The sequence below is a fragment of the Apaloderma vittatum genome, unplaced genomic scaffold (genome assembly GCF_000703405.1).
Source record: "Apaloderma vittatum isolate BGI_N311 unplaced genomic scaffold, ASM70340v1 scaffold24533, whole genome shotgun sequence".
NCBI classification, from domain to species: Eukaryota; Metazoa; Chordata; class Aves; order Trogoniformes; family Trogonidae; genus Apaloderma; species Apaloderma vittatum.
In genome coordinates, this window is record NW_009709108.1 from 51,784 (window position 1) to 79,285 (window position 27,502).

The window sequence follows — 27,502 nt, forward strand, 5'->3', positions numbered from 1 at the left end:
AAAAATTATTTGTAAAGCCAGCACAATAGGTACTATAAATTGATACCAGGGCATTTGTTTTCTCATCTTATCCTTTTTAATTAAATAGTAAATGGAACACTTAACACAGTGTATATCAGCTATGGTGGGATAACATGGGATAACAAATGCCACAGGTGGGGATAACAGAGTATTCCACACCAAATGTTCTGTTATTACTTTACACATTAGGGTTTGTGTGTGTGTGTGTGTATATATGCGTGTATATATATATAGTTTTTGTTTGTTTTTTTGTTTGTTTTTTTACAAGAAAAGAATATTAATGCCCCATATTGACTTTACGTTTTATGTGCAAACCAAGGGTAAGCTTTAAAAAGTTCTCGTTAGTTCTTGAACCCTTTTAAAACAAGCAAACAATACCAGAAACTACATGGCATATTTAAAACTCCATCTGTTAAAATATCAAAATCAAAGAGTTATTGACTAGATATGGCTTTTCATCCAGAGGAACAGGAACATTTTCTAAGTGTTTTAGGGTTATGGGGTACCTTTCCAAACATCTAGGTCTTGCCAAATCCGAGTCAACTGCTTTCCATGCCCCAAACCCTTCGGATGATTTTAGACTATTCAGAGACTGCTGAACAAGTGTAAATAGCATGTTTAAAATATGGTTTCTTGGGTCCTTCATGGGTGTGGAATAACACAGGGAAACTTAAGGCAAAGTTCTTCCATTTAAGACATCTTCTATCACTTCCTGTGAAAGTACAGGGGCTTGGCATTCCCAGATTCCACCTTTGGTAGCTGGTCACTGATGATTTCCACCAGCATGGCTGGAAACTCTACTTTCAGTGCCTGAGACTCTCGGAAGGTGTAGAAACAGAATTCCAATAAGTCACTAACAAGCTGAAACACAGAAAGAAACACTTTTTAGGAAAAAAACACAGAGAATTCTGCATGCAAACAACAGCTGATTGATAATAGGTTATTACTGAGAAATGGCACCTTACTCTGACTTGGCAGTCCTTTTGCAGGGGTTAAAAAGCAAACAAAAGAAGCCAACACAGTGCTACCTTAACTCTTTAAAAACCATAGAATCATAGAACATTAGGGGTTGGAAGGGACCTCTAGAGATCACCTAGTCCAACCCCCCTGCCAGAGCAGGATCCCCTAGGGCAGCCACACAGGAACGTGTCCAGGTGGGTTTTGAATGTCTCCAGAGAAGGAGACTCCACAACCTCTCTGGGCAGCCTGTGCCAGGGCTCTGTCACCCTCACAGGGAAAAAGTTTCTCCTCGTATTGAGACGGAACTTCCTGTGTTCTAACCTAAACCCATTATTCCTTGTTCTACTACTGAGCACCACTGAGAAGAGATTGTCCCCTTCCTCTAGACGCCCACCCCTCAGATATTTCTGTACGCTAATAAGGTCCCCTCTCAGCCGTCTCCTTTCGGGGCTGAACAGCCCCAGTTCTCTCAGTCTCTCAGATAACTAGGAAAAAACAAGACACTAGATTTGTTTTTTTCACCATACGTGCACTTTTCATTTCACTAACAGGCAACTGGCCACCATGAAAACTATAGGTACTCCATGTCCATGAGAATAAAGCCTCTTGCCCAGGGGCAAAAGATCTCCAATAAACTATGGTATCTCCAACTCTCAGCTGGGTACCTCTTTGTTAAAAACCAGATTATTTGGTTACCGTCAGTACATGCTCCAGGGTCCATGACCTACAGCTGCCAGAGCGGCTGATGCTTTTAGCTCAACAACATGAATGCTGTGTCACCCCATAGCTTTTCAGGTTTTAGAGCATCACAGTTTCTATTAACCTGTAAAGCATTTCTATTTATATTAAATGCATACCCACACGCCAAGCTTTTTTTTTCTTTTTCTGCTTACTACTCATTGCAGGGGGCTGGTTAGCTCAGCTGGTTGAGCATGGTGCTGATAACACCAAGGTCGCGGGTTCGATCCCCGCTCGACCCCATGTGTTGTCTGATCTAGTCGAGAGGTGGCATCCCTGCCCATGACAGGGAGGTTGGATTAAATGATCTCTAAGGTCCCTTCCAGCCCAGGCCATTCTATGATTCATTAAACTAGAGAGGCAATCTTTAGAGAAGTATTTCTTTTCTTTTTTTTTTAAAAAAAAACCACAACAAACCACCAAAACCAACCAGAAAACAACTAAACCACACCAAGTTCTCTATTTTTGTAGGGGTGGCTAACAGCACACTTTTGCTATCTCTCAGTGGATTAAGCACAATGCTGAGAATTTTATAAAGACAAAAAGCATCTCATTAGCTCTTTAATGACAGAGAAGGAAGCTTCATTCTGAAACCCTCAAGTACCGAGTTACCCGACCACTTCCACGCAGCAGAAGAGAACCACACCGCAGCACTGCTCTGGCTGCCTTCGCATGGCAATTGTGAAACCACATCACACTTGTCCCACCTGGTGGCTATTTTATAATCCTAATAAAGGTGTCTCCAGCTGCAACAGGAAGGTGAGCTGAAATGCTAAATGACATACAGGTACCGTGAGCTTTTCGGTGCATGGGAAAAAAAATACCATGTCTTCAAAGCAGCAATAAACGTAGCCTCTCTTTTTACCTTGTGTCAAGTTGTTCCCATTTGTCAGTTCAAGAGGTTTGTTTTGGTCTATGTGTTATGAGACACCTAATCACATTACAAAAATAAACATTAATTTTGGCTTTTGAGAATTTAAATTCATTTTTGTCTCTTGTTTTGTGCTATTTTCTCCACACGAAATTGCCAACCGCAGATTACCTTTGCTCTAAGACGACACACCCTTAGAACAAGAGAACTGTGAAGACAAGACCTCTTCCAGCATCACTACTCAGGGAGCTACTTCTATTTTAATGGTAAAAAACATGGCAAAAGCAGTCTCGCAGCTCAACCTGCACACGTGGGTTTTACATAGTACTTGGATGCAATTGAAGAGTACTTGTTCATGACCTTTAGTAGCAAGAGAATGCTATTTCAAAACTAGGGTTTTTTCCACAGTTGCTGTGATCTAAATCTTAGAGCCTTGGCAGTATGTAGGACCCTTTGCAACCTTTTAGGTAAAACACGACGCAAGTCAGTCAAGAGGCAGAGGCAAGGCAGATCCCCAGGCGCCCGTGAATGAAACGCCTCTTAATCTCCATTGCAGTTCACCCAATTACCACGTTGTACAACTGAATTAAAACTAGAGCCTCTGCCATTTAAAAATTCAAGCAGCTTCATTTTGGTGCCTTATGTCCTTACGAAGGACTTGAAAACCACTTCTGCTTGTGTAGTTTATCAAGTGCAAGTTTGTCATTTCAATACATTGCACTCTGCAGTAAAGTCCCCATTAAAGACAGAGGAAATTAAAAAGTGCACTCTGGAAGGCAGAAAAGGAGATAAAAATACAGGCAGCAACAGACTACCATCCTGTAGCACCATACCTTATTACTTGTTTTCAGGACTTTCATAGCCGTTCTTGCAAACATATAAGCAATTTATGAACAGGAAAAAGAGCAACTGAGATCACTTGGACACATGACTTTCTGCTGTTGAGCACTACACGAGCCTGATGTTGCTGAGATCATTCCCAATGATCCGAGATGTCATGAAGCAATGCTGATTAATTAAACAGATGCAGGCTACATAAGTAGCATAGACATCATTTGGTTTTCAAGGGAAAGAAACGATGTTCAAAGGTTTACTTTACTCGTATACCGCATGCCAAAAATACTCCAAAACCGCATGCCAAAAATACTCCAAACGTAACACAAAGCCAAACAAAGTGAAGAAAACTGTTGCTTGGTACACTCGCCGCTACCTCCTTGCTTCCTGTGTCACCAAACACCAGCACATCAGCAAATGGAGCCTTGGACCCCAACACAACCTTGACACAGACCTGATGAACGTACGGCCTTTTCTAAACTTGAACACGAGCCATTCCACATCACTCACGTCAGGGAGGGGGTTTGGGGTCACCTCTGTCATGCTGCCAGCTGTCCTCGTCTGCACAATTCAAGCTAACTCCTGCCTCATCATGCTCTTGTGAGGCCTCTGAATGCAGCGAGACAGAAAAGCCTACATGGAAACTATTAATTCTGCCGCCTCAGCAAGCTTCAAGTAGTATCAAGTACATATCTGTGTCTGGTGAATATGTTGGGCCAAAGGGGAAATGAAAACATTCACGAAGCGAGCATAATCTACTCTGCAGGAGGAATGACTTACCAGTCTGGGGCAGGAGGGAGAGGCAGGATGTCATAGCACAGCAGGAGTCTCATCACCAAGGAGAAAGGTTAAGTTTACACAGCAAGTTAAAAGAAAATACTTTAGAACCCCCTATTATATAATACATGGGTTTGCAGCCTTAAGGATAATACATATATTCTATGGCTATTTAGTCTGCTAAAACTTCTGTTCCTCTCCTTCTTCAGCAAAGTTACCAAAAACATCAGGAAGCACAGCACGTGTGTCACAAGGAACACAGGGCTGCAGTCAGGGTATTTTATCTGCAACCTTAAAAGCTGAGTGGATTTTGGGGTGGGAGAGTATTTCTATCATGAATATAAAACAAAAAAAGGATGAATATGGCAGAATCTAAAGATGGACAAATCAGATGACGAGGTCAGCTAGAGAAGGCTGCGAGGCCAAAATCTGAGCTCCCTCCTGCAGGCATGTTATCGTACATTTTCAAAGGTGCCTTCCCCTCTCCCTTGCCAGCCCGGCAGCCTTGGCCTGAAGATGTGCTGAAGGGATGAAACATTCAAGTTCCTCATTTTGAAATTTGAGTACCTGCTTCTGTATTGCAAGCAACATTTATCTGACATAGTCTTGATTTAGAACAGGTAAATAACTGAGCTAGTCTTTTGCTTTAACAGAGAAGTTCCCTCTTCAGTAAGGAAATGGAAAAGTTTGCTTTCTCCTCTTACACACAAGCTCTGCAACCGCGGTGACACCGATATGCGCCACAGGTTAACAAATGCGGTAACACAAGACACCCAGCACCTCTAAATTTGGCTTAGGGATTTTCTAGATTGAATATACTTCCGACTGCTCCTCTAAGGCTTGCAAAGCCCCTGTGCTCTAAGAACTCCTGAGTACATTTTACCTGTCCACTTTCACCATCTGCTTCTGGCAATAATGGAAATGCTGACACCTCCTCTAGTACGGCAGCATGAAAGGCAGCCCTGATGAAGCAGTGTGAATTAAAGCATCACTGTTTTCACAAGCAGTGCAACGGTGACTAGAAACGTATTTACTTCTACAATCTCCAATTATTTCAGCTACTGAAGCACACTTCTGGAAAGTTACAGCTTAGCAGAGTGCAGGCAGCACAGCTAAGGCCACAACTACAGTAATTCCCATTTCCTCGGGATGCAACCAGGACGTTGTTCTTACCGCTTTAGTAGGTAGTTGTTCAGCTTTCTGTGGATCTGCCAATAAAATGTGGCTCGGTACCTTTGCCGGCGTTGCAAGCTTCCCTGCGTGCACACGGGAACTCAGCCAGCGCCGGGGGACAGGAGCTCAGGTACCGCCTGCTCCTGGGACGGAGACTGCAGCCTCTCCGGGCGGGAGAAACGCCGCTAAATAAATTCATATGAGCTGGGTTGCGGGGATGCAGACACACAGGTCAGAATTATCACGTCCATGTCACCCAGACTGCTGTGAGATATGACAGCTCCTCTGCTGGCAAGTGGATCAGCTGTTTGCTATAAACCCTTCACCGCTTCAGTCATTAATTATGAAGCTTTGTCTCATCACTACCCTACAGAGAGTGCGCTGCGTTTAAACATTTTCAAGGCTATAGCACACTTAGTGATTCTGAGATTTTTACTTAATCAATCTTTGCATTTGTATGCTGTATTAAGCACCTCTGAGAAACAGGAGTATTAATCAAACATCATTTTCTGTTATTAGGGTGGAGTTTCCATGAAATGGACTTTTTCACCCATACTGTTCTTCATAATTTAAAAAAATGAATCCTTTAATGAAATCCCTCAAGTTAATACAGTTACAGTGACCTTTGAGCATTCACAGAATTTTTATGGCAAAAAGAATTTATTTTAGTCTGGCAGTCTCACCATGCCCTTGTACTTCCAGAAATGGCAAGAACTGCATGATTTGCAAGGGTGCTGAGTTACGTTTTCTGACTTCAAGAATCTCTCACAATCTCCGAGTGTGGTACGAAAGCCCACAGTCACTTCTCCATCGGGAGCATCTTTGCGATTAAGCCTACTGATACAGCAATTAAGACACCAGTAGGGTAACAACACAATGCTGAGTAATTCCCTCCTATTATTAGCTACAGCTATTACTGTCAGAAACCTTGGTGTTCTGATATAAAAAAAGACTCTCCAAAAACTTTGGCCCCTTCAGGAGCGGGTCTCTGCCTGGTTCCTACAGAGCACCAAGCAGGTGCACGCTGGGAGAAGGCGACCTCGCAGCTCTGGCCAAAGCAACTGGGCAGCCTTGGTGACTTACCTGCACCGAGCCAGGCACCCTGAAGGGACGAGCCACTGCCCTTCAGTGAGCTGAGCAGCCGTATTTTGCCTCTTGCTTTCAAAACCTGTGTTGTCTTGAACTGTGCAGGAGTTGGGAGCCTGCTGCCCTGCGGAGGTACGAAGCGGCAGCTGAGCACCCCGAGGTGCGTTTGGGACTATAGCAACCTCCTGCTTTTTCCTCTTTACGCAGTGGATACAAAGCTTCTGCTTCACAACTGATGGGGTCAAGGGGAACTGTTGACAGCCAGGTCTTAACTATTCCATTACTGCTCTATTCACTTGTGATCCCAGTCCTATGAAAATTGCATGATATAAATTATTGAGGCTCAGGAAGTAAATTATTCCCACCTGAGATGGCTCACAGGCTGGTTCTCAGAGGTACAGGTGTCCTTTGGTGCCACAGCTGCTCACTCCTAGCTGCTAACAAAATCTTGAATTCTAACCCAGAGACTCAAACCTCCCACATACATGGGGAAAACAAGGTTATACCAGGGGATTAAGCCTCTGATTACACCTGTGCAGCATATTTACCTCAGGCTAGCACAGATTAAAAGGTGGATAAAATGCATATGGGTTAGGCACTACCAGCATCTCACCAGAACAAATACGGAACCCAGTGGACAGGTGCTCATTTGGGTACTGCACTTGTTGCTTTAGGATTTCTTCACATACCTATGCGCACTGTGACCACAGCACTTGACAACTGGACACGACATGGAGGAACCCAGGTTCAACTCGTTTTGTACGTCTGGAGGATGCAAACCTGCAGTATCGCGCACCAGTGACATATCCTTGGCCAGGGTAAGTTCTTGAACCAGGTCTCCCTTGCTCTTCTGTCAACAGAACACCCATTAACAGGAAGAAGAGGAGCTGACCCTCAGAGTAGCCCCTGCTTACATTGGGCTGCTGGGAATCAATTGCTCGCTTGACAGACGCATGTCAGCTGCTGCAACACACACCCGTGCACATTTACATCCCTGCTCCTTTTGTAGGGGCCACACCGGGAGCAGGGACTGGACCCAGCCTCTCAGAAGAGGAAACGCCTACTCTGAGAATTCAGGCACTGGGACTAAAACACAGCTCCGAACAGCTCATCAGCGTGGGACACAACTTTGGCAGAGCAGTAGCAGCACTAAGTGCACCCAAAGGTGCTGGCAGCAGCCGAGGGGCTCATCGGTGGCTTCGCGTTTGCAGGACTGAGCACCCGCAGGGGCACAGCAGCACCCGTGGCAGCGCACCTCGCAAACCTGTCCCTTGAGGATCCGTGCCCTTCTTCCCCACTGACAGCTTTTTCAGTGAGTGTAATCCTGGCGCTCTCAGCCTACGGAAAGATCCACCTCAGTCATAAAGCATTCCTTTCAGGAACCATAAAAAATTAATTATTCAGCGGCGCAAACCTTAAAGAATTTATTTGTGTTTGGCAGAAAATATCAACAAGTAAATGACGGTGCAGTGCTCTGCTCTGCTCTGCCAAGACAAGGGGAAGGTTCACATTAGGGTTTAATGTCATGGCATTGAAACAAAAGCTCTACTTAACTCAAAGCCTGTTTAGGATCAGCCAGATTGAAACCAAATTCAGCTTTTGTTCTGCAAACCGCCTAACCATACGCTACACTCGCTATATGAAGCGAGGCTTGCCATGCAAGACACAACCCTTCCTGCCAAAGCCAACAGGAGACATTGAGGAGGATCCAAATGAAGTTTTTGAAACCATGTGCAGTACATCTGTTTCTAATGTTCCTGCGCGCCATTTGTCTGATCACATAGCACAGTCCACCTACATCCAAACGCTGTACATCTATCTCTCCCTCAAGTGCCTGTGGCCTTTCCCGGGCACCTTTATGTCCTGGGTAGAGAGGCTGTTTGCCCTCACTGCGCTAAGGTTCTCGACACGTCATGCCGCTTCATGAAACGAAGCCACAACAGGACAAATATCAAAAGGAAATAACACTGATTGCGCCGCCACCCTCAACGCTTCCAGCAGACGCACGCACGCCGGGCTGTGTCCACACAAGCCGTAGCACAATGGCGAGGAAACGGCAGCACGACCTGCTCCTGCTCACCGTGGTCTCTTGTGCCGAGGGAGAGGACCAGCTGTCAGCCAGCGCCTGCTGTGTCAGCGACCGCTGCTCCCACAGCAGCATCACACGCAGAAAAGCGTGTTTTGGTGCACGGCAGCGGTGACGCAAACTGCCGGGCAGCCCGCAGGCACGCTCCTGCGGCCAAGAGCCCCTGGGCGCAGAGCCGCGTTTACCTCTCTCTGGTCGCGATGAGTTTCAAACTCTTTATCTTTCAGTTGTGCTTTTGGTGCTTTGAGGCTTTATGGATCATTAAATAAAGTTGCTGATTTTTTCAAATACTTAAGTGCCTACCTGGCCTTCTTGAAAATTTCTTCTTTTTCCTCACCTCGGCACTTTTCTACCTGCGCATATGTTCGCTGTGTGGATGAATGATTTAGTATACTGAGCAGGGTAAAACCATCTTCTTTGTTGTTTTTTTTCTCCCTCACATTATATAAGCCAAGCAGACTGCAATTTCATATTCTCGTGCGCTGTATTTCACATAGCCCTCAGACAGACTATTTAAAAATGGGGTCGATGAAAGCAAATGTGAAGGAGAATTTTTTTTTATTGTTTATCGCCACACTCAGGTAAAGCGAACTCCACAAATGATGAGCTGCTGCTTTGTTCTGATGGAAAAGCTGGAGGCAGGAGCAGGGCTGAATAAGCATAAATTCTGCACCAGCCCCTTCGGGCTTGCACTGCAAATGCCAGCGCTGTGGCTACAGCAGCCCGTAAACATGGGGCTTCAGCTCCAGTTAGACCGCTCAGCACCAAACAGTTTCTGATCTGGTAAAATGACAGTGGAGTAAGTTTACACAGGTGACATCTGAAAAAGTGTTCATCCCACGCTAAGGAATCGAGCAGAAAATTTCCATTTACGATGTTAGAACAGAGAAATCTGCACTAAGAGGCAGGGTGTGGGGGGGAGAAGAGCAATTCTCACTTTTCATAAATATTATCACCACGCTGAATGGATTCTGATGGATTTCAAAAACCAAAAAGCAAAAAATTGGCCTCAAAGAGAAAAAATAAACAAGTGCCTTTGTTGAGCAAGTCTCCAATATCAGCTCTGAAAGGAAGCACTGTTGTGCAGACAACTGGCCTTTTTAACCGAGAATGCTGACAATGGGACTTTCTTTAAGAAGTCTTTTGTAAGAAAGTGCTCTATTAAAATAAAAGTAATGTAAAAATAGCTTAATTAAAAATTAAATAAAATGCAAGAGCAGTCTGCTTCCTAGGGTATAGTTCAGCTCCCAATGGCTAATGCTGTGTTTTGGAAAATGTCTGTAGGACACAGCAGCCTTCTCAGTAAGCACGAGTCTGTCACCCAGTCGCTTTAACCACACACAACATACCACTTTAAATAACAAATCATAGATGCTGCCTATTCCAAAGAGGATTTGAAAACTCCATAAATGCAGGGGTTTGTTATGCTGCCCTGAGGTTCAGATGTGAGTATCTTGCAAATGATTTTATCACCCATCCCCTTTCTTTCCACTAAAACGCTACAACTTCCTTTGCTGGCACAGAGCAAGTGAAATCTGATCTCTGAAGAATGAGCTATTACTGCAGTACTAATAATACTCTCCCTGCCTCCCACTAAGATTTGCAATGTTTTAATGAACAACAGAACAGTATTTGAAAAATAATTCCATATGTACATCCTGTAAACAGACCTCAGGCTCTTATACAGATTTGACCTGAAGTGCATTGTACTGCACTGTCTCAACAGAAATGAAATTTAAGTCGAGGACAGAGCAGTAGATTTGTATGCAGGCTCTGAAAGCAATTGCTGTAGGTTCTTCATGCAGCAAAGTTACTTCCCGGCTCACTCAGAATGGAGCAGGAGAGTTTTCCTCTTTGCTGCAGTTCACCAGTTTCTACTGGGAGGCGATCGGTGCACGCTGCTGGGCTTTGGCCGCTGCTCCCTGGACCCCTCCTCTCTGGGACCCAAACACGACCGACTGGAGCCGGGTTACCCCCAACGCAATGTTACAGATGCCCCTTCTGAATCTGCAAGCTGGTCCTGTGCACTAGGCACCTGCTGCCACGCTTCAGAGTCGCTCCAGGCTGAGGCGCCAACCACCTGGTTGTTTGGGGACTGAACTTCTAGTTGCCCATGTCATTCGTCACACCTGACACACGTGAAACAAACACCTCCGCTGGAATGGGACAGGGCAGTAGAAATAACCGAACAATACAGCGGATCTGATAATCAGAAAACCTCAAATAAAGTTTCAAACACCCAAGATGGCTCCAAGGTCTCGATACATCTTTTAGAGTCATCATTATTACAACCCCAGCTGTAAAAGATCGCCAAATCAATTCAACATTTAATAGCACATCGAGCACCTGAGATGCACGATACGCTGATCTGGTGCCTTTCACTGAGAAGCAGCTCGCGGGGTACTCTGTGTGGCACGCCACACCACGTTTAAAACAGCCAAGGACCCCTCCCCTGCTGAAGAGCCTCTGACCCCACTGAGCAGCTCTCCTGACCCGAAGCAAATCACTGGAGGAACACACTGCCATTTAACATAGGAGAAGGCAACAGGACCCAGCCCTTAATGACTTGTATTTTCTTATTGCACTTGGCAATTGTCCTTAAATTCATCTAACAACGTCTCTCAGATGTTCCTTTAAAAAGAGGTTGTTTGTTTGGTTTTTTCTCCCCGTTCGTTAACACAATTACAGACTACTGGTTTACCTTAATGGAGAGATTTTTGCTTAACTCATCTGCGCTCCCTGAGGAGTTATACTTACATCATGCATGGAGTCAAGAAGTTTAGTCAGTTGGTAGAATCTCTGCCAGCTTTGCCCAGAGTTACTTGGACATTTAGTTACCATCTTCTTTAGTTCTTTAATGTAATTTGCCCTCATTTCTTCAAATGCAGCTTGGCTTTTGAGACCATCCTTGGGAACTGTCATTGAAAAGACAGTCTTATATTAATATTAACTGTATTGCTTATTCTTTTGATGTGCATACTTAAAAAGTTACACTACTTAATGGATGAAAGAATTAAACCTGTAAGCAAAGTCTATAATTTTACAGACATGACATTGGTAAGGAGTCAACATCATACAGATTTTCAAGTGATTCAAGCATCCTCTACAGATCTGTGATTACAGAAGCTGTGGCAGAGGATACGGTAGCATGTCAGAAATACAACACATGCTAACCTCATGCTGAAACTGTTTTTAATACAACCCAGCCACACACACACACACGCGCAAAGAAGCAAAGAAGGCAGATGGATCAAGGAAATTTTTTTAGGAGTTGGCGACATGATTTATCATTCTTGAATGTTTCCCAACACTTGGCAAAGGAGGGGAAGGTGCAGAATTACAGCTGTTCTGTGCAGAAACACTAAGCCAAGTGACATGTTTTTATGCCATCAGGTAACATCTCTGAATGTTAGTGAGCACCTGCATAACACCTAGAACAAACAGAACCAGTATTCTGCATGAAACAGAAGACTATTTTCCAAAGAGACACCCTGACCCAGTGTTTGACCACGACGTACTGTTGGCAAGCACTTCTAGCATTCTATCAAAGTCCCCATCTGCCAGAAGGATCGTATCACAAATGGGCTAAAAGCAGAGTTTTCTGATACTTTTTACTGCGACTGGTATCTGCAAGGCTAATTACAAAAGCAACTACACTGTTTTTTTTACAGACTGCTAATACCCTTGCACTCCACCAGGTTCTGCCCCAAACAGGAATGGCTTAAAGGATCAGATGGTAGGAAAATCCCAAAGAGTCATTAACAACGTTACACAAAATGTCCCTGTGTTTTAATAACTGGAATGGTTGAGTATTGCTTATCAATCAAACATTTTTCTCCTCTGTGTCTCCTGATGATAGTCCACAGATGGAAAATAAAATACTACACTGTATAGGACTGAGTTTATTTTCTAAGCAAGCCGGAAAGCCATGTCAGAGTAAGCTAAATGGGAAGTTACTCATTAAAAAAAAAAAAGGAAAGAATAAGGTGATCTTCCCATTTAGCTTACCCTGACTTAACATCTTGACAGAAATTGTCTTGTTTGCCTGCTGCCTTCTCTGAAACCCCGTGGACTGCCTTCTGTCCCACTGCAATCACATCGGAAGCATGTAACAACTACCCAAATGCTCCAGACTAGAAGCTTTAAGAAAAAGCACCAGTGTCTTCTATCACAAGTAAGTACCCACCAGAGCAATTTAGCAATGGAAAACAAGGAGGAGCTCTACACCACCACATGAACAGCAAGGACTTGGAACCATCAAGTGTTGAAAGGGGGCACAAGGAGGAATCTTTAGAAGAAGCCTAGGAGGTATCACACCGACTTCCCTGCCATTGAGTAAATATTATATATTTATATTATATGAACATAATATTTAATTTTTGAATTTGAGGTGTCAAACCTCCCGGCTGACAGAAGCAGCCGTCTGGAAGAGATGTACAAATTCAGTTCAAGCTGAATGAATGCAGAGATATCAGTAAAGATGCTGTGGTCCTGACACAAAACGCATGGGCTTTACAGTTCTTCTAGTATTTACAGGCTTGTATTAAAGACTGTTAGAGTCGCTCTTTCTTTGTCTACTATTGTGAATTTTACTGTTCTGTCTGAGAATTATTATACCATCACCCCAGCCAGATGATTAAGAAAGGAAAAAAAAAAAAAGACCACAAGTAAAAAGAACTCAAGCAAAAGCAAAACATGAAATTCTGGAGTTTTGCCCAGTGTTTCTGATTTTACTTATTAAATGCAGCAATGCTTTTGGCAAGCTCCCAAAACCTATGGTCTGTGGAAAGCAAGAAAACAATTGAGTTGTAATGTGTGGTTTCTTCCACATGTAAATGGAGCGAAACTTCCTTGATGTGGTCATCACGAAAGTTTCAGAATAACTTATGTGCTGCTTATCACACGATACAATAAAAAAATTTCAAAGCCTGGACTGAAAGGTTGTACCAAGGTGCAATCGTTCGAAACCCGGTTTGCTGCCCTTCGCATGGTGCTTTCTGGGTTTTATCTGGGTTTTATCACTATCATAACTTCTACATTGATCTCTTTCTCTCTCTAATGTAACTATCCCGATTCGCCCAAACCAAACCGTTTTTAGTAGGTTTTCTAGTGACCGTGCCGTATGTTTCAAAGGGACCCAGCTAGCAGAAGCTGATCTTGCATAACAGATTCTCACGATGACTCGACATTAGTTAACACTCTCAAGAGTGTAGAATAAGAAATCCCTAGCTTAAAGAATTGTGTTTAGAATGCCTTTAGGCTCTTTTTCTAAAGATTCTCCCCCTTTAGCGCTGTTTAAAAAGTAGCAGAGCCACATCTCCAATCCAGACCCTCTCTCAAGATCATTTTGGGAGCTAGGCCCCACCCATGCACATCCTTGTTAAGCATTGCTAGTTGCTTCTGGAAAGACTGCAAATGACGACCTTCAAAAAAGTCCATTTACCTGCTGGGGATACTCCAGAGCATATGAGTGTCCCACAGTCCCAGGTTCACCAGCAGACCATCTCCTCGAACCCTCGGTGAAGCAGAACCTGGGAGTCAGACCCCGTGGGCTGGGATATAAAGCACTCCCCAATCAGCATTGCCTCTCCCAGTCACAGGTAGCTGGAATGGCTTTGATGGGAGGGAGTCCCAAAAACTTGCCCCAGGAGGTTTCTGTTAGAGGATCCAAACCCCCTCCAGCCGGGATGGGAGCTACAGCTTCACATCCTCCTCCAAAGGCAAGTAACTTTAACTACGGAGCTACATCTAGGTGGGACAAGCAAGGTCTGAACAAAAGGCCTGCAGACGGGAGAAGTGTCTGTCCCATCCTCTCTCACCAGAAGGCACTGCCAACAGCAGTGTGGCTCCTCAAATCCCTTCGCAGGCACCTAACTGTTGGCAGCCAATGCGCCCACCCCGCGGCTGGAGACTTGGGAGGCTGCACAACTAATGCCTGTCGCTTGCCGTTCATTTCTCCCCTCAGCTCGTTTGGGAGAAGATGGGATGATGGGAGAAGACGCAAGATCTCAAAGGGCACGCTGGGCTCTGCTCACCACCCACCGAGGTGTGCCCCAGGCACGCGTCCTGCCGCTGCTGGCAGCTTGCAAGTGAAAGCCAGAAAAAGCAGAGCTGCCTCTTTGATCTCCTGCTACTCCTCCTCTCCCCACACAATGTCCTCACATCCAGCCTCCTCCTGCTGGGGGACTTCTTGCCTGGTGAGTTCACTGAAGTGACCTCAGGGATGCCCACCAATCGAGCTGGTGCACTACCTCATCGTGATGTCACTGAGTGGATCCCAGAAAAAGGAGCATGATTACACAGACAAAAATTTGGTTACAGGTAGTTGGCTTTTGTGTCAAGACTGATGGAAAAATAATGTATAAACTGCCTGGGTATTTATACAGTCCTACTGGGATGGGAGTTTTCAATATTTTCAGTAAGGTAAGATCAAGAGATCTGCTAATTGCTACACAGTGCTGTAAGAAACACCAGGATGTAATTCTGTATCTTAAGAAAACTCAGAGCACGACACTCCAGAGAAAAATAAAGCATGTGCTGTCATTTACTAAACTGTCAGAGCCCTGTAAAAGGCCTCAGCACTCTCAAGTCACACAGCATCAGAAACTACCCATTTTTGCAGTACAGGCAATGTACATCTTTCCATCTTGAAGGTGATGTTAAGTCACCCAGACCAGTGGCTTTGACTGGGAATTTCTCCCCAGTGCCCACAGCTGTTGCACAAGATGCTCCCATAAAAAGAGGGGTTCCCGTACAAAGAGGGAAGCCAAAACCCCTTCCCGGTCATTCCCAGCCTTCCAATGCACATGACGTTCAAACTTTAAAGAAGCTCCCGGTGCTAATGGAGAGTAAGACCTGAAGACAAACCCTAAGACATAAAAAGAGGCTTATTCCTGCGACCCTGCTGGAAATAGTTTTGCTCTTTCATTACGTGAGTTAAAATCACTGCACCTCTTTGCAAATTGGGAGTATTTTCAAGTATTCCCATGTAGCCACAAATCTAACTTACCTGTGCTCAACAGCAGCAAAACTTTCATTATAGTGTACTCCTCGAAACTAAGCTGCAAGCGAACGAACTGCAGACTGATCTGGTGCATCCCCTGGCACAGTTCAAACATAGCGGACTGGCGCATCCGTTCCCTGCAAAGAGAAAGAAACAAAACCCCGAGGGTAAATACGGGAGAGCACAACGTGCACAGGGCAACCCGCGCACGAGCAAAGTGAGGTGGCACCTGGAAACCAAGCACAGATTGTGCGGGGATCAATAAGACACACCCCAGCTGCAGAGTCTGGGTTAGGGGAGGGAGCTGGGGACTACGGATACAAAGCTGGAGCCCTGCCAGCCCACGCTGGCAGAAAATCTCATCCCCTGAGAGTTTTGGAGGATGCAGGCATCGCCCTGCTCAACTCCTACACCGTCCACAGTGGAGGACTGAGTTCACTTGGCTACCTGCAGACCGCAGGCAGCATTAATAACCACCCCCCACAAAAGGAAGGGAAACAAATGTAATTTGAGTTTTACATGCTGATGATGTTAACTAACAGGCAAAATTGTCTTAAAATGTGTTTGAATTGTCAGCGTTTGTTCAGCTCTGCCCCGGCTGATGGCAGTGAACCTGCTGAAGGGGTCAGAACTGGGGCAACAGGGGAACCTACACACTCACTTCATGCACATCTTCAAGGGTACATTCCCCGTTGGTTGATGTACAGGTGAAAACGGGTTTCAGAAGCATCTGGTGCAGAGACGAGCAGAGGGGAAGGATGGCTGGGGAGGACCACGCAGCCCTGGCCTCAGCCCAGCAGCCTCCATGGCTGCCCGGAGGCACGGACAACAGGAAAACCCACAGCAAAGAGCTCTGTTGCCCACCCAGCAAGCTTGGGGCTGCAAGGCAACGGGGCCCCAGGATCAGCGACTTCCACCGTGCCAGCACACTCTCCTCATCCTGAGTAACACAGCCCCAGAAAAATACAGCTGGCAGGTCTGGAAAGTGGGGGAGTGGCTTAATAAAAATAAAATAAAATCTATGTCTTCGTGCCTTTACATCTACTGAGGAGTCTGAAGTTCAGAAGCAGCACTTACACGTCCTTCCCAAGTAATCACCATTTCAAAACTACTTTTCCTGAAAATGCAACATGTCTAGCTCCAAGGATGAAAGTGTAGAAGAAATGAGTTCTGAGCCACTTACGTTCTTGTTAGTACACTACATGGGACCTCCTACAGGGAATTCTTACTCAAATTGTTGCAAGGGTTTCTTATTCAAACACTGAAATACTCAAAAATTCTATATTCTCCCCCCAAACAATCTATCATAGCCTGGAATAAAGGAGTACATAAGAAGACCACCCTGTTAATTAATACAGATTTTTGCCTGTTAAATTGTAAACCAGTAAGGATACATACCTTGCATCCAGTTTACTCTTTTCTTTCAATATACTTTGATACATTTTGCTTCAGACCCTACCTCTCTTTGAGGCAACTCCAGGCTAACCTGTCCTGCACAAGCTCCAGGCAGAACTAGTTAGGACTGTGCTGTACTTCTAAAGCCGCTAGCCCAAACCACAACAGCTACAGCAAAAAGTCACTGAGAACTGTCTGTCTCATTTTGAAACTGCAATATACACACGGGTATTTAGATGAGGCACTATAAGAGTTCAGCGATGGCTATTTTTTTTTTAATTGCTCAACAGCAATTGTCTATATTTCTTCAAACATTTTTTCGCATAATTGGGGAATTGGATGAAGTTCAGCTAATTATTTTAACCAAGCAACTGCCTTTTCAAATATCCAAATTGGCTGGTGAAAGAGAAGAATCATACTGTGTGCAAACAAAGACTGACGTAATCTTCCTGGTGTTTTATTTCACTACTGCCAGAGCAGATTTTATTTTCCTCCTTAATACTAATAAAGCGGACTCCCCATTGTTATATGGGCTCCACGCTTTTCCCCTGCTCCACCCTCTTCTTGAGACTAAGAACTTCCAAGTTTCTTTTTTATTTTTTTAACTTAATAGTAGTAGTAATGCCATGTTTATTTTTATTATGCATCATGGACTGCAGGGAAGAGAACTAATAGAAGAAAATAGTCTTTGGACGGTGACTGGAACACCGCCTGGCCCTTGTCTGAGAAGAGCAGCCTCCATTGCTGGACACACAGGAGCCCGGAGTGGCGCCGTGGAGGACTTAGAGACGCCTGTTGCGTGCAGGAGGAAGGCACCCAGTGTAACCCCGAATAACTGGGATTGGGCAAAACAGAGCAGGATTTGCAGAATTAAGACGTTGGATGCAAATGGGCATTTCTGAAGCTGCAGCCCCTGCTCTGTCTGAGGTCGGCGGCCACCGTCCAGGGCTTGTGGCCAACCCAGCAGCGCAGCACCTGGATCTCTCCCGGTGGTTGGACGTGCCCTGAGCAGGGATGGACTGAGTGTGCCAGGGATGGGAGTTCTTCACATTTGGCTGCTGCATGTCCCTCCTTTGGGGACATCACCCAGAACCACACTAAGGTTCTCCTGCCTGACGGGTTGTTGTTGCCCAGTGACCAAAGGGCTGCAGGCACCTCTGAGCTGACCCAGAGACATCTGCGGAAAAACACTCCAGAAGAGCCCAGCGTGACCTCCCTCTTGCTGCTCCTGCTCCCCCCTCCTTCTTCCCAAAATTACCAAATCCAGGTCTAGGACACAGATAATGATGGCTCAGAGGGATACATGCTGAAACTGAAAAGCAAATGGTTGTTAAGGTGCAGTTGTATTTTAAAAAGTACATTTTAAGGTGTATCTGAGCCTGCTAAAGACTAGCAGGATTCAAAACAAGAACAGTCTATTATAGGCGTTATTACTTTTGCAGGACACCTAAGTTAATTTCTCCAGCCTCAGAACTTAAAGTAGCTGCCACCCCCCCTGCCTGCGTTTGACCTCCATGGACAGGAGAAGCACCAGAGCTTTTATCCAATACCACACAGCAAATAAAATGAAACATTTTGAGGTTTTGTCTCAGAGTAGTTATGCTTTCACTAAACAAGAGTGTGGCAAAACACTCTGTGTGACAGCTAACCTAAAAGTATCCTGACTTCAAAATTTATTTATTTTTTTTACATTGCTCTGCACTTTCTGTGGTATTTTGCTTTTTCTCTCTTGTTTTGCTTTTCTTTTCTATGATTGCCTAAGTGGAAGAACTTAAGTGAAAGTCAGGGGTTTGTGGGTTGGTTTTTTTTTGGTTTGGTTTGTCCATTTTTATCTATTTACAAATACTAATCTCTAGTTTACCCTCAAGGAAAACCTGATGGCATTGTTTGTAGTGAGATAAAATTATATACAGAACTAGTTACATAAGTATTTTGTTTAACATACAGCAAACCCATAATTCCAAATCTGTTTCCCTCCTGAAAAAAAAAATGCAGTTGCTTATTATTAAATTAAAAATTATTACTAACTACAAACTATGTTAGTTAATTCATGACTCTGCTTAATGCAAGGCAAGCATTTTGTGAGAGTTTACAGAATTCAACATTCTGTTTGATTTTTAACCCACAGAGTGTAAAAGAAAAGGGTACAGAGCTTTTGGAACATTCAGATGCTGCCATCGCAGATATCCCAAAACTGTGACAGTAACGACAAAATAAAAGCAACAGAAATGGCTCATACAGTAAAAGAGATGGGGCACGTAGAAACTAGGGCATGTCAACATAACATGAACAAAATTATTTCTTCCTTACCAAATGCCTTATCTAAGAATAAATACTAACAAAATCATCACAAATGCTATTGCCACCGTGGGGAAAAATTAAAACAAACTTCTACGTTGCCTTCCACCCCACTTTTTTTTTTTTTTAAATACAGAATAGTAATAATAAAAAAAAAGCAAAACCCAACCAAACAAAGCTTCCGACACAGTATATAAGCTTCTCAATATGGAAAATGGAGAACATGAAATCTGATATATAAGGGCATGTATCTTTATGGGGACATTTAAGAAGGTAAGTACATTTAAGTAATAAAAGGCGTGAAGCCAAAGCTCTGAATCTGCTGCGTGGATACACATTCAAAAGTGGTGTCATTAGCTCAGTTTTGCTTAATCCTCCTTCATAATAATATGCTTTAAACTTTACACCTTAAGTTAATCCATCTTAAGTTCCCCGAGTGTCTCCTTACAGGCTTAATTTAATGCCGGGCTCACATTCTGCCTGACCTTTCCCACAGCTCTGTGGGCCGGCAGAGTGGCCACAACCAGCCCAGTTCCCTCCAGCTGCTCCTCTGCTCCTGCAGAGCCTCTTTGGCCACGGGTACCTTGTTTTAACTGGTTACCCAGTCGCTCGCCAAATCCCCACTGGAACCAAATCGCTGCTGCTTTTCACCTCCAGGAGGAAGATGAGGTGGCTGCACCTCCGCTGGAGAAGCCCTCCAAGGTGCCTACACCCCTGCGGTGGGAAGAGAGGTTTTGTTCCTGCTCATTGAGTCTCTCTCAATGAACCACAGCCCACGTGCTCCCAGTTGAGAGACTCCGTGGTGCTTTCCCTGAGTTCTTTTCTCCTGACTTGATCTGGGATCTCCCTCTAATCCCGTACAATCTCCGTGTCCTTGCCTCTCTCATCTCTGCCATCCTTATTCTCAAACTGACTCCAGATCTCCTACCTTCCTTCCACGGGGCAGGCCGCATGGCGACCAGCTCTGCGGTATCGGCTCAATACCTCAGCCTGTTTCATCCTCAAGATCTACCCACGGAGAGCTGAATACACGGATGAGAAAGTGGCAAACCAGCCCAGCTCCTCCTGTTTCCTCCTGCTCCACGGGAGCAGCAGCCCTTTTACACAGGGGCAATCTATGAGGCAAATGGCTTGCTTAAGTCCAAAATGGGACTGATGCCCGAAATCACCAAAGGATGAGCCATCTGACTACAATGGAGATGTAGGATTTGAGCCATCACACCGCTGGGGGGAAGGACGGTGTAAGGAAACTGTGCAAGACAAAGCATCCTTAATACCAAACCAGCAATGCCCTCCTGTCACTTCCACAGAAATCAAACAGTCACATCAAAAATTGTGAAACTACAGGCATGCGGTACAGAAACAACCTGTTATGAGTAAGTTACTTATAATTTATGAAGTCATCATAAAGTCTAGTATTGTGAATCTCCCTGTTGAGGATGGAAACTGCAACTCAACTGACCGTAACCAAAAAGAGGAACCCACGCATCAAGGAATATTCACTTACAGGCGAAACTCGCCCCAAACCAAACCCGATACCAGACTTTATTTACTTTCTCAGAGATGCTATTCAAAGCCACAGCACAAGGCATCTTCCTAAATTAGACAGGGAAGTGAAGAAATGGAAAGCTGTGGTGGGTGTTTGAAACTTTCATCAGTACTCAAGTGGCTTGCTGATAATCCCAAGAAAAACTGGGCAAAGGCAGCTTTTTTTTTTTTCTCAGAGGAACAAACATGCAGCTGATTTAGTCCCTTGGCCTCCACAGGTCAGAAAAGACCAAGCAACACTTGTACCGAAAGTCTGATGTCAAAAATACTCTTTGTGTTTCCTGGTTTTACATTTTCTCCCCTATAGAAACTGTTTCCAATTTTATAATCAAGAGGCGGTCCCTTGCTAGACTAAAATCTGTGTCAATTTGAAGCCTGTCCATAATTTTATAATATTTCAGGGAAACTGAGAAAGCACATTACACTGTAATGAAACCAAAGCAAATAAACGAACAAATAAATGCAACCCAACAAAAAAATCTGCCAAAGGCCTGAAGGTCAAAAGCAAGGTATGCTTTCTACCGCGCCAGAGGGGGTCAGTTTGAACTTGGCAGAGAGAGGAGTAAAACATCACCAGACACCTTTAGGGCAAGGCAGGCAAGCCCCGGGGGAGGAGAAAGACCAGAGGTATGGGATCACAGAGTCCCTTGTTCATGAACCAGACCATCTCATCAGAAAAGCCCTTGGCCTGAATTATTTTACCCGTCTTGGGGCGAGTTCACTTGCCTGGAAAAAGTTTTGAGGTTCTTGGGGAAAGAAAGGAACAAACATGTTATTGTAACAACAACTAACCCTCTCTTGAGGGAGTGTTCTACTCCAAGAGCTCCATCATGAAGAACGGTGGGAACAGAACTAGCGCAAAACTAAACCCATTCTTCCACACAAAGGGGCCATCGCCGCACCGCATCACGTATGGCAGCATCAGGGAACATCGTTCTGCTCAATGGACTGCACCCAGGCCCCTGCTTCTCATCTTGAAGCCATTATAAATGCAACCAAAGTCAGCAGGACCAGAGCAGGATCATTAACTTACTGCACTGGTCAAAAACTAAGCCAAAATTCAGGCAGAATTCAGGCAGAATTCAATTATGACTTCTCATTCAGCACTTATTTCTTATTCAGCACTTTCTAAGAGACAAAAACATACTCCTTCCAACACATTGCCTTCAGCTCTTAAAGCTTTAGGGCCATCTCCTTCCAGGAAGGAAAAAATAACTGTTACTTTACATCAATGGCAAATGTGGGCACTCAGTCCTGTTGAAAAGAATGGCAGTTTTGTCATCAGTTTCTACCGGAGAGAAATCTGGGTCATGTCCATTTTTCCTTTAACTTGTCACTAAGCCAGCAGAAATAAATACCCCATCTTTGGCACCACCAGTGACCTCCTCCTCCTCCTGATAAGGCAGCAGATGCTCTTCCTAAGCACTAAGGGATAGAGAATTCAAATACTACCCTGAAGTTGGTAAAACTGCCACGGATGAACACAGGCTGGGAATTAGGAATGTGTCAGCCCAGAGGAAGCATAAAGGTGAGAGCTTCAGATGACCCCTCTTGCTGCAGAGAACAAGCGACGGCAGATCTCAGCCAGGTCACAATATTGCAGCCCCTGGCTGCCTGCTCTGTCGTGCTGCTGGAATACACAGGTATCAGGTCTAGGGGGAAAAAAACAAACCAGAGCCAAAGTGTCATTGCTAGTTTGGGTTTTCAGCCTACCCCTACATTCCCAGGCCGTTTTGGGTAGTACCGCTAAACTGCCTGAGGCAGCTATTGCTCCTTCACACAGAGGCAGGGAGGTGGTGCCAGCAGTCACATCTTAAAGCTAAGCTGCAAGACCTGCCAGCAAATGTCACCTCAGTCCCTCCTGCTGCCCCCAGATCCCTCTGCCCTCTCCTACCTGACTTGAGCCATTAGTGACAGTAAGCATTTTCTTCTCTCGACCTACAAGGTGGGGAGAAAAAAAACAAACCTGTGCCCTATTAATCTGACACAGCAGCAAGGCCTCGGCCTACGTTCTATTTTGAAAATGAAGAGGTTTTACGGTGAGATCCTCCTGCAGCAGCAGGGAATTGGCTTGAGGGTCCTCGAGACGCTGCTGTGTTCCTGCAGGAACCTGACATGAAACAGAAGAAAGCTGCTCCCTGCAAGGAAGCTCAGTATGCAAAGTAAAGGAAGATTTCCTGCTCTAAAAGTTGCTGAAAGAGAAGCACTTCAGTAACAATGTCCCCCTGCCAACCCTGCCAAAAGAAGGTGTCACCATAGTGTCACCATTTAACCCCACAAGCTTCTCTCTGTGTGGCTGGGATGCTGCAGACTGAGGGCTGCGTAGCTGGGAGCATCAGCACTACAGCAACGACCTTGTCAGAAAAAGCTGCGGAACCCAGGACAAAACAGGGATTAGACCAAGGACCATCTATGCTGAACATGGAAGGTTGTTTCACATTAAAACAGATCTACAGGCATAGCTGGTATTTTGTGGGCTTTACCCAGGCAGGCGTACAAACTTGGCAATTTTTACACTGAAGTTAGAGGTATCCATTCTGAAAATTAGTTTTTCTCCCAAGAAAGTCCTCCTGGCGATCCCAGAGGACACAATCCCAGGTAACTGACACTAAGAAATTTAGAGATGCTTTAAAGTTTCATCTAAGTATCCTCCTGTTATATGCCTATCAACACAGGAACTGGCACCAGGTCATGGATAATAATTGCCAAAGGAGAGTTTCAGCTCCCAATCAGTAACAGAGAACTTGTGCTAAAAGCTAACTTAATAATCACCCAGTTATGTAACTCTAAAATCCGAAGCACATCAATAGTAAAACCCCCAAATATCTGCTGGAATTAATGGTTAATTATGCAGTTAGCAGAATGCTGATACCAAATACTCTCTTTTGGTTTGCATTTGCATTCCAAAAGAGACAAATCACAGTTTAAATGAGAAAATACATAATTACGCCTTTACCAAAATGCTTTTTCAATGCCATATTCAATAACAAGAGATGAAAATGTACACATGACAATAACCACTTTTGTAAAGCTCATCAGATAAAGGTATTGCCAGCCAGAAAAAGGTGCCCATTAGGTATCATTTTATACATCCATTATGCCAGGGCTCACTGTCACTCACAGTGGTTCTTCAGCAAAATTACTGTTCTGTTCCACATGCAGCAGCAATTCTTCTCTTGTGCTAACAATGCCTCCGAAATCAAGACTTTGCTTCATGCTGTCATGCAAAGCCTGGCATTTTCTGAAAGTCAACAGAGGCATGCCTTCCTCTCATACCTGTCATACCAGTTTAGAGAACCTACTTCCCACTTTTCCTTTTAATCCAGAAGATTGATATTTAACTCTTCAGGGGAAAATAGCAAAAGGAAGCACTATGCATGTGAAAGGCATTTGGGGATGCCACCAAACAGCTCATCAGTGTGCAGAAAGACGAAAGGAGCACCACGTTCAGACCGATGCTTGAAAGGAACAAATCTCTCCTCCATTCTAGCCCTTTCCACCAAGGACCTCGAAAGAAGTCAGAAGACACCCTCCCCAAAGGCTTGTGGATGCCCCAAAGTCATGCTGAGACAATACAAAGGGAGTATAATCACGTCAAGTTACGTGTAAAATCATTAGGTAAGTCTTCATGCTGAGGTCATAAAAACTAACAGTCAGAGCCTTTCAAACACATGACAAGCTGGACACTTGCTGAAACATCCACTGGGCCAGTAGACAATCAAGATGAGAAAGAAGTGTTTGAGAGACGAGGCCACAGTAAAAAAAGTTAAATAAAATCTCTGCATCAGTGCTCTCCACAAATGAGTCCAGGAAAGTTCCCTCTTAAGTAAGTGAATGTGAGAACCAGTTTCAGATTGAAGTGTGAGTAGAAGAGAGTTTAGAAAGACAGAAAAAAACCCCACAGCTAAATGAATAGTAATAAATCACCAAGACCAGATGGCATCCATCCATGAGCTGTAAAGTAACTTAAATATGGAACTGCTGAACTACCAACCGTGCTGTGCAGCTTATTGCTTAAATTGCCCTTATAAAAGGCGTGGAAGGTGACAAATGCGTCTGGTTTCTTAAAATGTGTCTGAGAGTGAGGAAGGAGCGTGCAGGAGACCAGAGGCTAGTAAGTTGCGTTTCTGCAGGTAGCAAAATGATGAGACAGGAGCATCAACAAATAAATAAATATGGTATATGGAAGAAAGCACAGCTTTAGCAGAGAGAGGTCACATCTCACGAACCTGTAAGGGCACCCTGATCATAGCACAAGGATGTTCTGGCCGACACGGGTGATGTCTGTATGATGGGAATGCTCTGCACATGCCAGGTCTAGCTGCATCCCACAGCCATATGGGGTGAGACCTAAGCAAACACCAACCCTCTCTCCTCCTCCTCCTCCTCTCCCCTGCCCTGGTTTCCACACAAAGGAAATTGGGGCACGCAGCTTGGGTACGGGCTGCAACACCGTCTGTCGGCGTGCCAGCACGGGCAATTACTGGTCTAGGACCTCCCGCACGCTGCGCTTTCCATCACGAGGTACGCGGCGATGCAATCGTGGTGAAGTTAGGTTTTTAAAGCTATTGAAAGGATCTCCTGAAAGCTCTTAAAGAAAGCTCAGGGACAAGGAGGAGGGCTCTTCACGGATTATTAGCAGCTTAAAAATAGGAGACCAAGGGTTATAATAAATGGATGTCTCTGACAAGTAATGGAGGTTACCAGGGAAGTCTCACAGAGCTCTGCACTGGGGCCTGGGCTGAATGCTGTACTCATACATCATCCGAAAAAAAAATAAATCAGACCTATGGAAGTGACAGAGCTTGCTGATGACTTCAGACGATGAAATCGAGAGCTGTCTGTGAAAAGCTGCTGAAAAACCTTGCAAAACTGTGCGGCTGGCTGACAAAATGGGAGGTGAAAATCCCTGATTGCATGACAATGCAGAAAGTATAATCACCTTCCACCATATGCACAAAATAACTGGTTCTAAACTAACAAACACCACACAATAAGGAGACCTAAGTGTAAGCTGAAGAGGTTTTTGGTTGTTCTGTGTTTTGAGAATGTTTGCTAGGTGTTTAATAATAGTTAAAAAAAAAAAAAAAGCAAAGGGTGTGAGAAGAAGAATTGAGATCAAGATAGAAATTGTAATTTTACTGCTGCATAAATCTACTGTGTTCTGAACACATCACGCACCTCCCAAAATTAATACAATGGGCTAGCAAGCGTAGGAAAAACTGAAACACAAGTGAAGACTAAATTAACTAGCTGATTCTTCAGCTCATAGAAGAAATGGTGGGATTTGACGGAGATCTGTAAGCAGTAAATGGCACACGTAGGATGGAAAGCAATACATACACTATTGCTACAAACACAAGAATGAAGTGGCACTTCACTAAATTATCAGCAACCTGCTTTAGAAACAGCTCCAACAAACAAATGTGCATAATTAAATTGCAGAAGCGACCGCCACAGAACGTTTTAGATGTCAAGACTATAAATGTGTTCCAAAAGGTATTAGGCAGATTCACAGATGAAAGATACTGAAGGGTTATTAAGCACAATTGTCCGAATGCAATCTCCTGTTCAGAAAGTACCTAAATCATTGTTGGCTGGAACAGGCAAATGAAGGATCATTTTACCCTTGTTCTGATCTTACACTTTCTTTGCAGCTGGCCAGTTTAAAAAGGTGAGTATCTGTGGGATAAGAAAGGTCCTAGGACCTTTATTCTGACAGTTTTCACACTCTTACTGATCTCCTTAAAACTACTTTATCTCCTGATTTCCTTTACAGTTTCACAGTTTTTAACCAGAACACCCTAGAAATTTAGGAAGAGTACAGAGATACAGGCATTAAGAGCCAGCGTTTTTAGAAATTTTACTGAACCTACTGCTTTCTCCAACCATTGACCAACATGTTTACAAAGAAAAAGCAAAATAAGGCTTGGAAAATTTATCTGAAGGATATTACATCTTTCATGCAAAAGTACAACAGTAGTGCTTCAAAATTTCCTTCTGTGTCTGCACTACTCTGAGGTGGGTATGTAAAAAAATCCTTTCATCTATTTCTCTGGATGGGAACTGAGCTGTACTTTATGAAAAAGTAAATAATAGTAACAACATATATTAAAAAATGTACTGATAAAAGATACTTCTCATCGCATCGACATCTTAGACTGTATGAATGCAGTACACCTCTTAAAAATAATATATGCAAGCAAAAATCTGAGGGAGGAATAGCAAGAAGTACTTGCTGACCTTTTAACAAAATCAGTGATCACACACACAATTTATGAGCAAAGAATAAACATTGTCAACTCTTATCAACAATCATTCTGGCAATACTAATTAAAAATGAAGGATTTGGAGATTGGCAGATGAAAAAGTTACAAAAATGTACCTAAATTTAGACACTATGGGATTAACAGACTGCAAACGAAACCGAAAGAGTTAACAGCAATCATCCTGTAAAATGTAAATGGGGGAAAAAGTAATCTTCTAAACAATAAAAAAAGTTACTTATTGGCTTTATCACCCCTCGCAGATGATCTAGGTAATCATCCCCCCCCCCGCCCTGAGGGATATAAGATTAAAAAAAAAATCTGCTGTTCTTAAATATTCAGCTTATTTTATTACGTTTATCTTCCTGCTGTTACCATAGAAATCAGAATACCAGGAAGACTTACAGGCTTCAGCACCAAAAGGGCACAGAGAGGCAGCTGCATCC

General features: G+C 44.1%; 1 protein-coding gene across 1 annotated transcript in view; it reads right to left on the bottom strand.

Annotated features, from left to right (window-relative positions):
* Positions 1–285: 285 nt before the first annotated feature.
* LOC104271960 (mineralocorticoid receptor) overlaps positions 286–27,502 on the bottom strand; it is a gene marked incomplete at its 5' end in the record, with an annotated part of 90,263 nt that continues 63,046 nt past the window's right edge. Inside the window, 3 exons of the mRNA XM_009866810.1 lie at positions 286–882; positions 11,304–11,461; positions 15,556–15,686. Coding sequence (XP_009865112.1) covers positions 727–882; positions 11,304–11,461; positions 15,556–15,686 — 445 coding nt within the window. The remainder of the gene's footprint in view (positions 883–11,303; positions 11,462–15,555; positions 15,687–27,502) is intronic.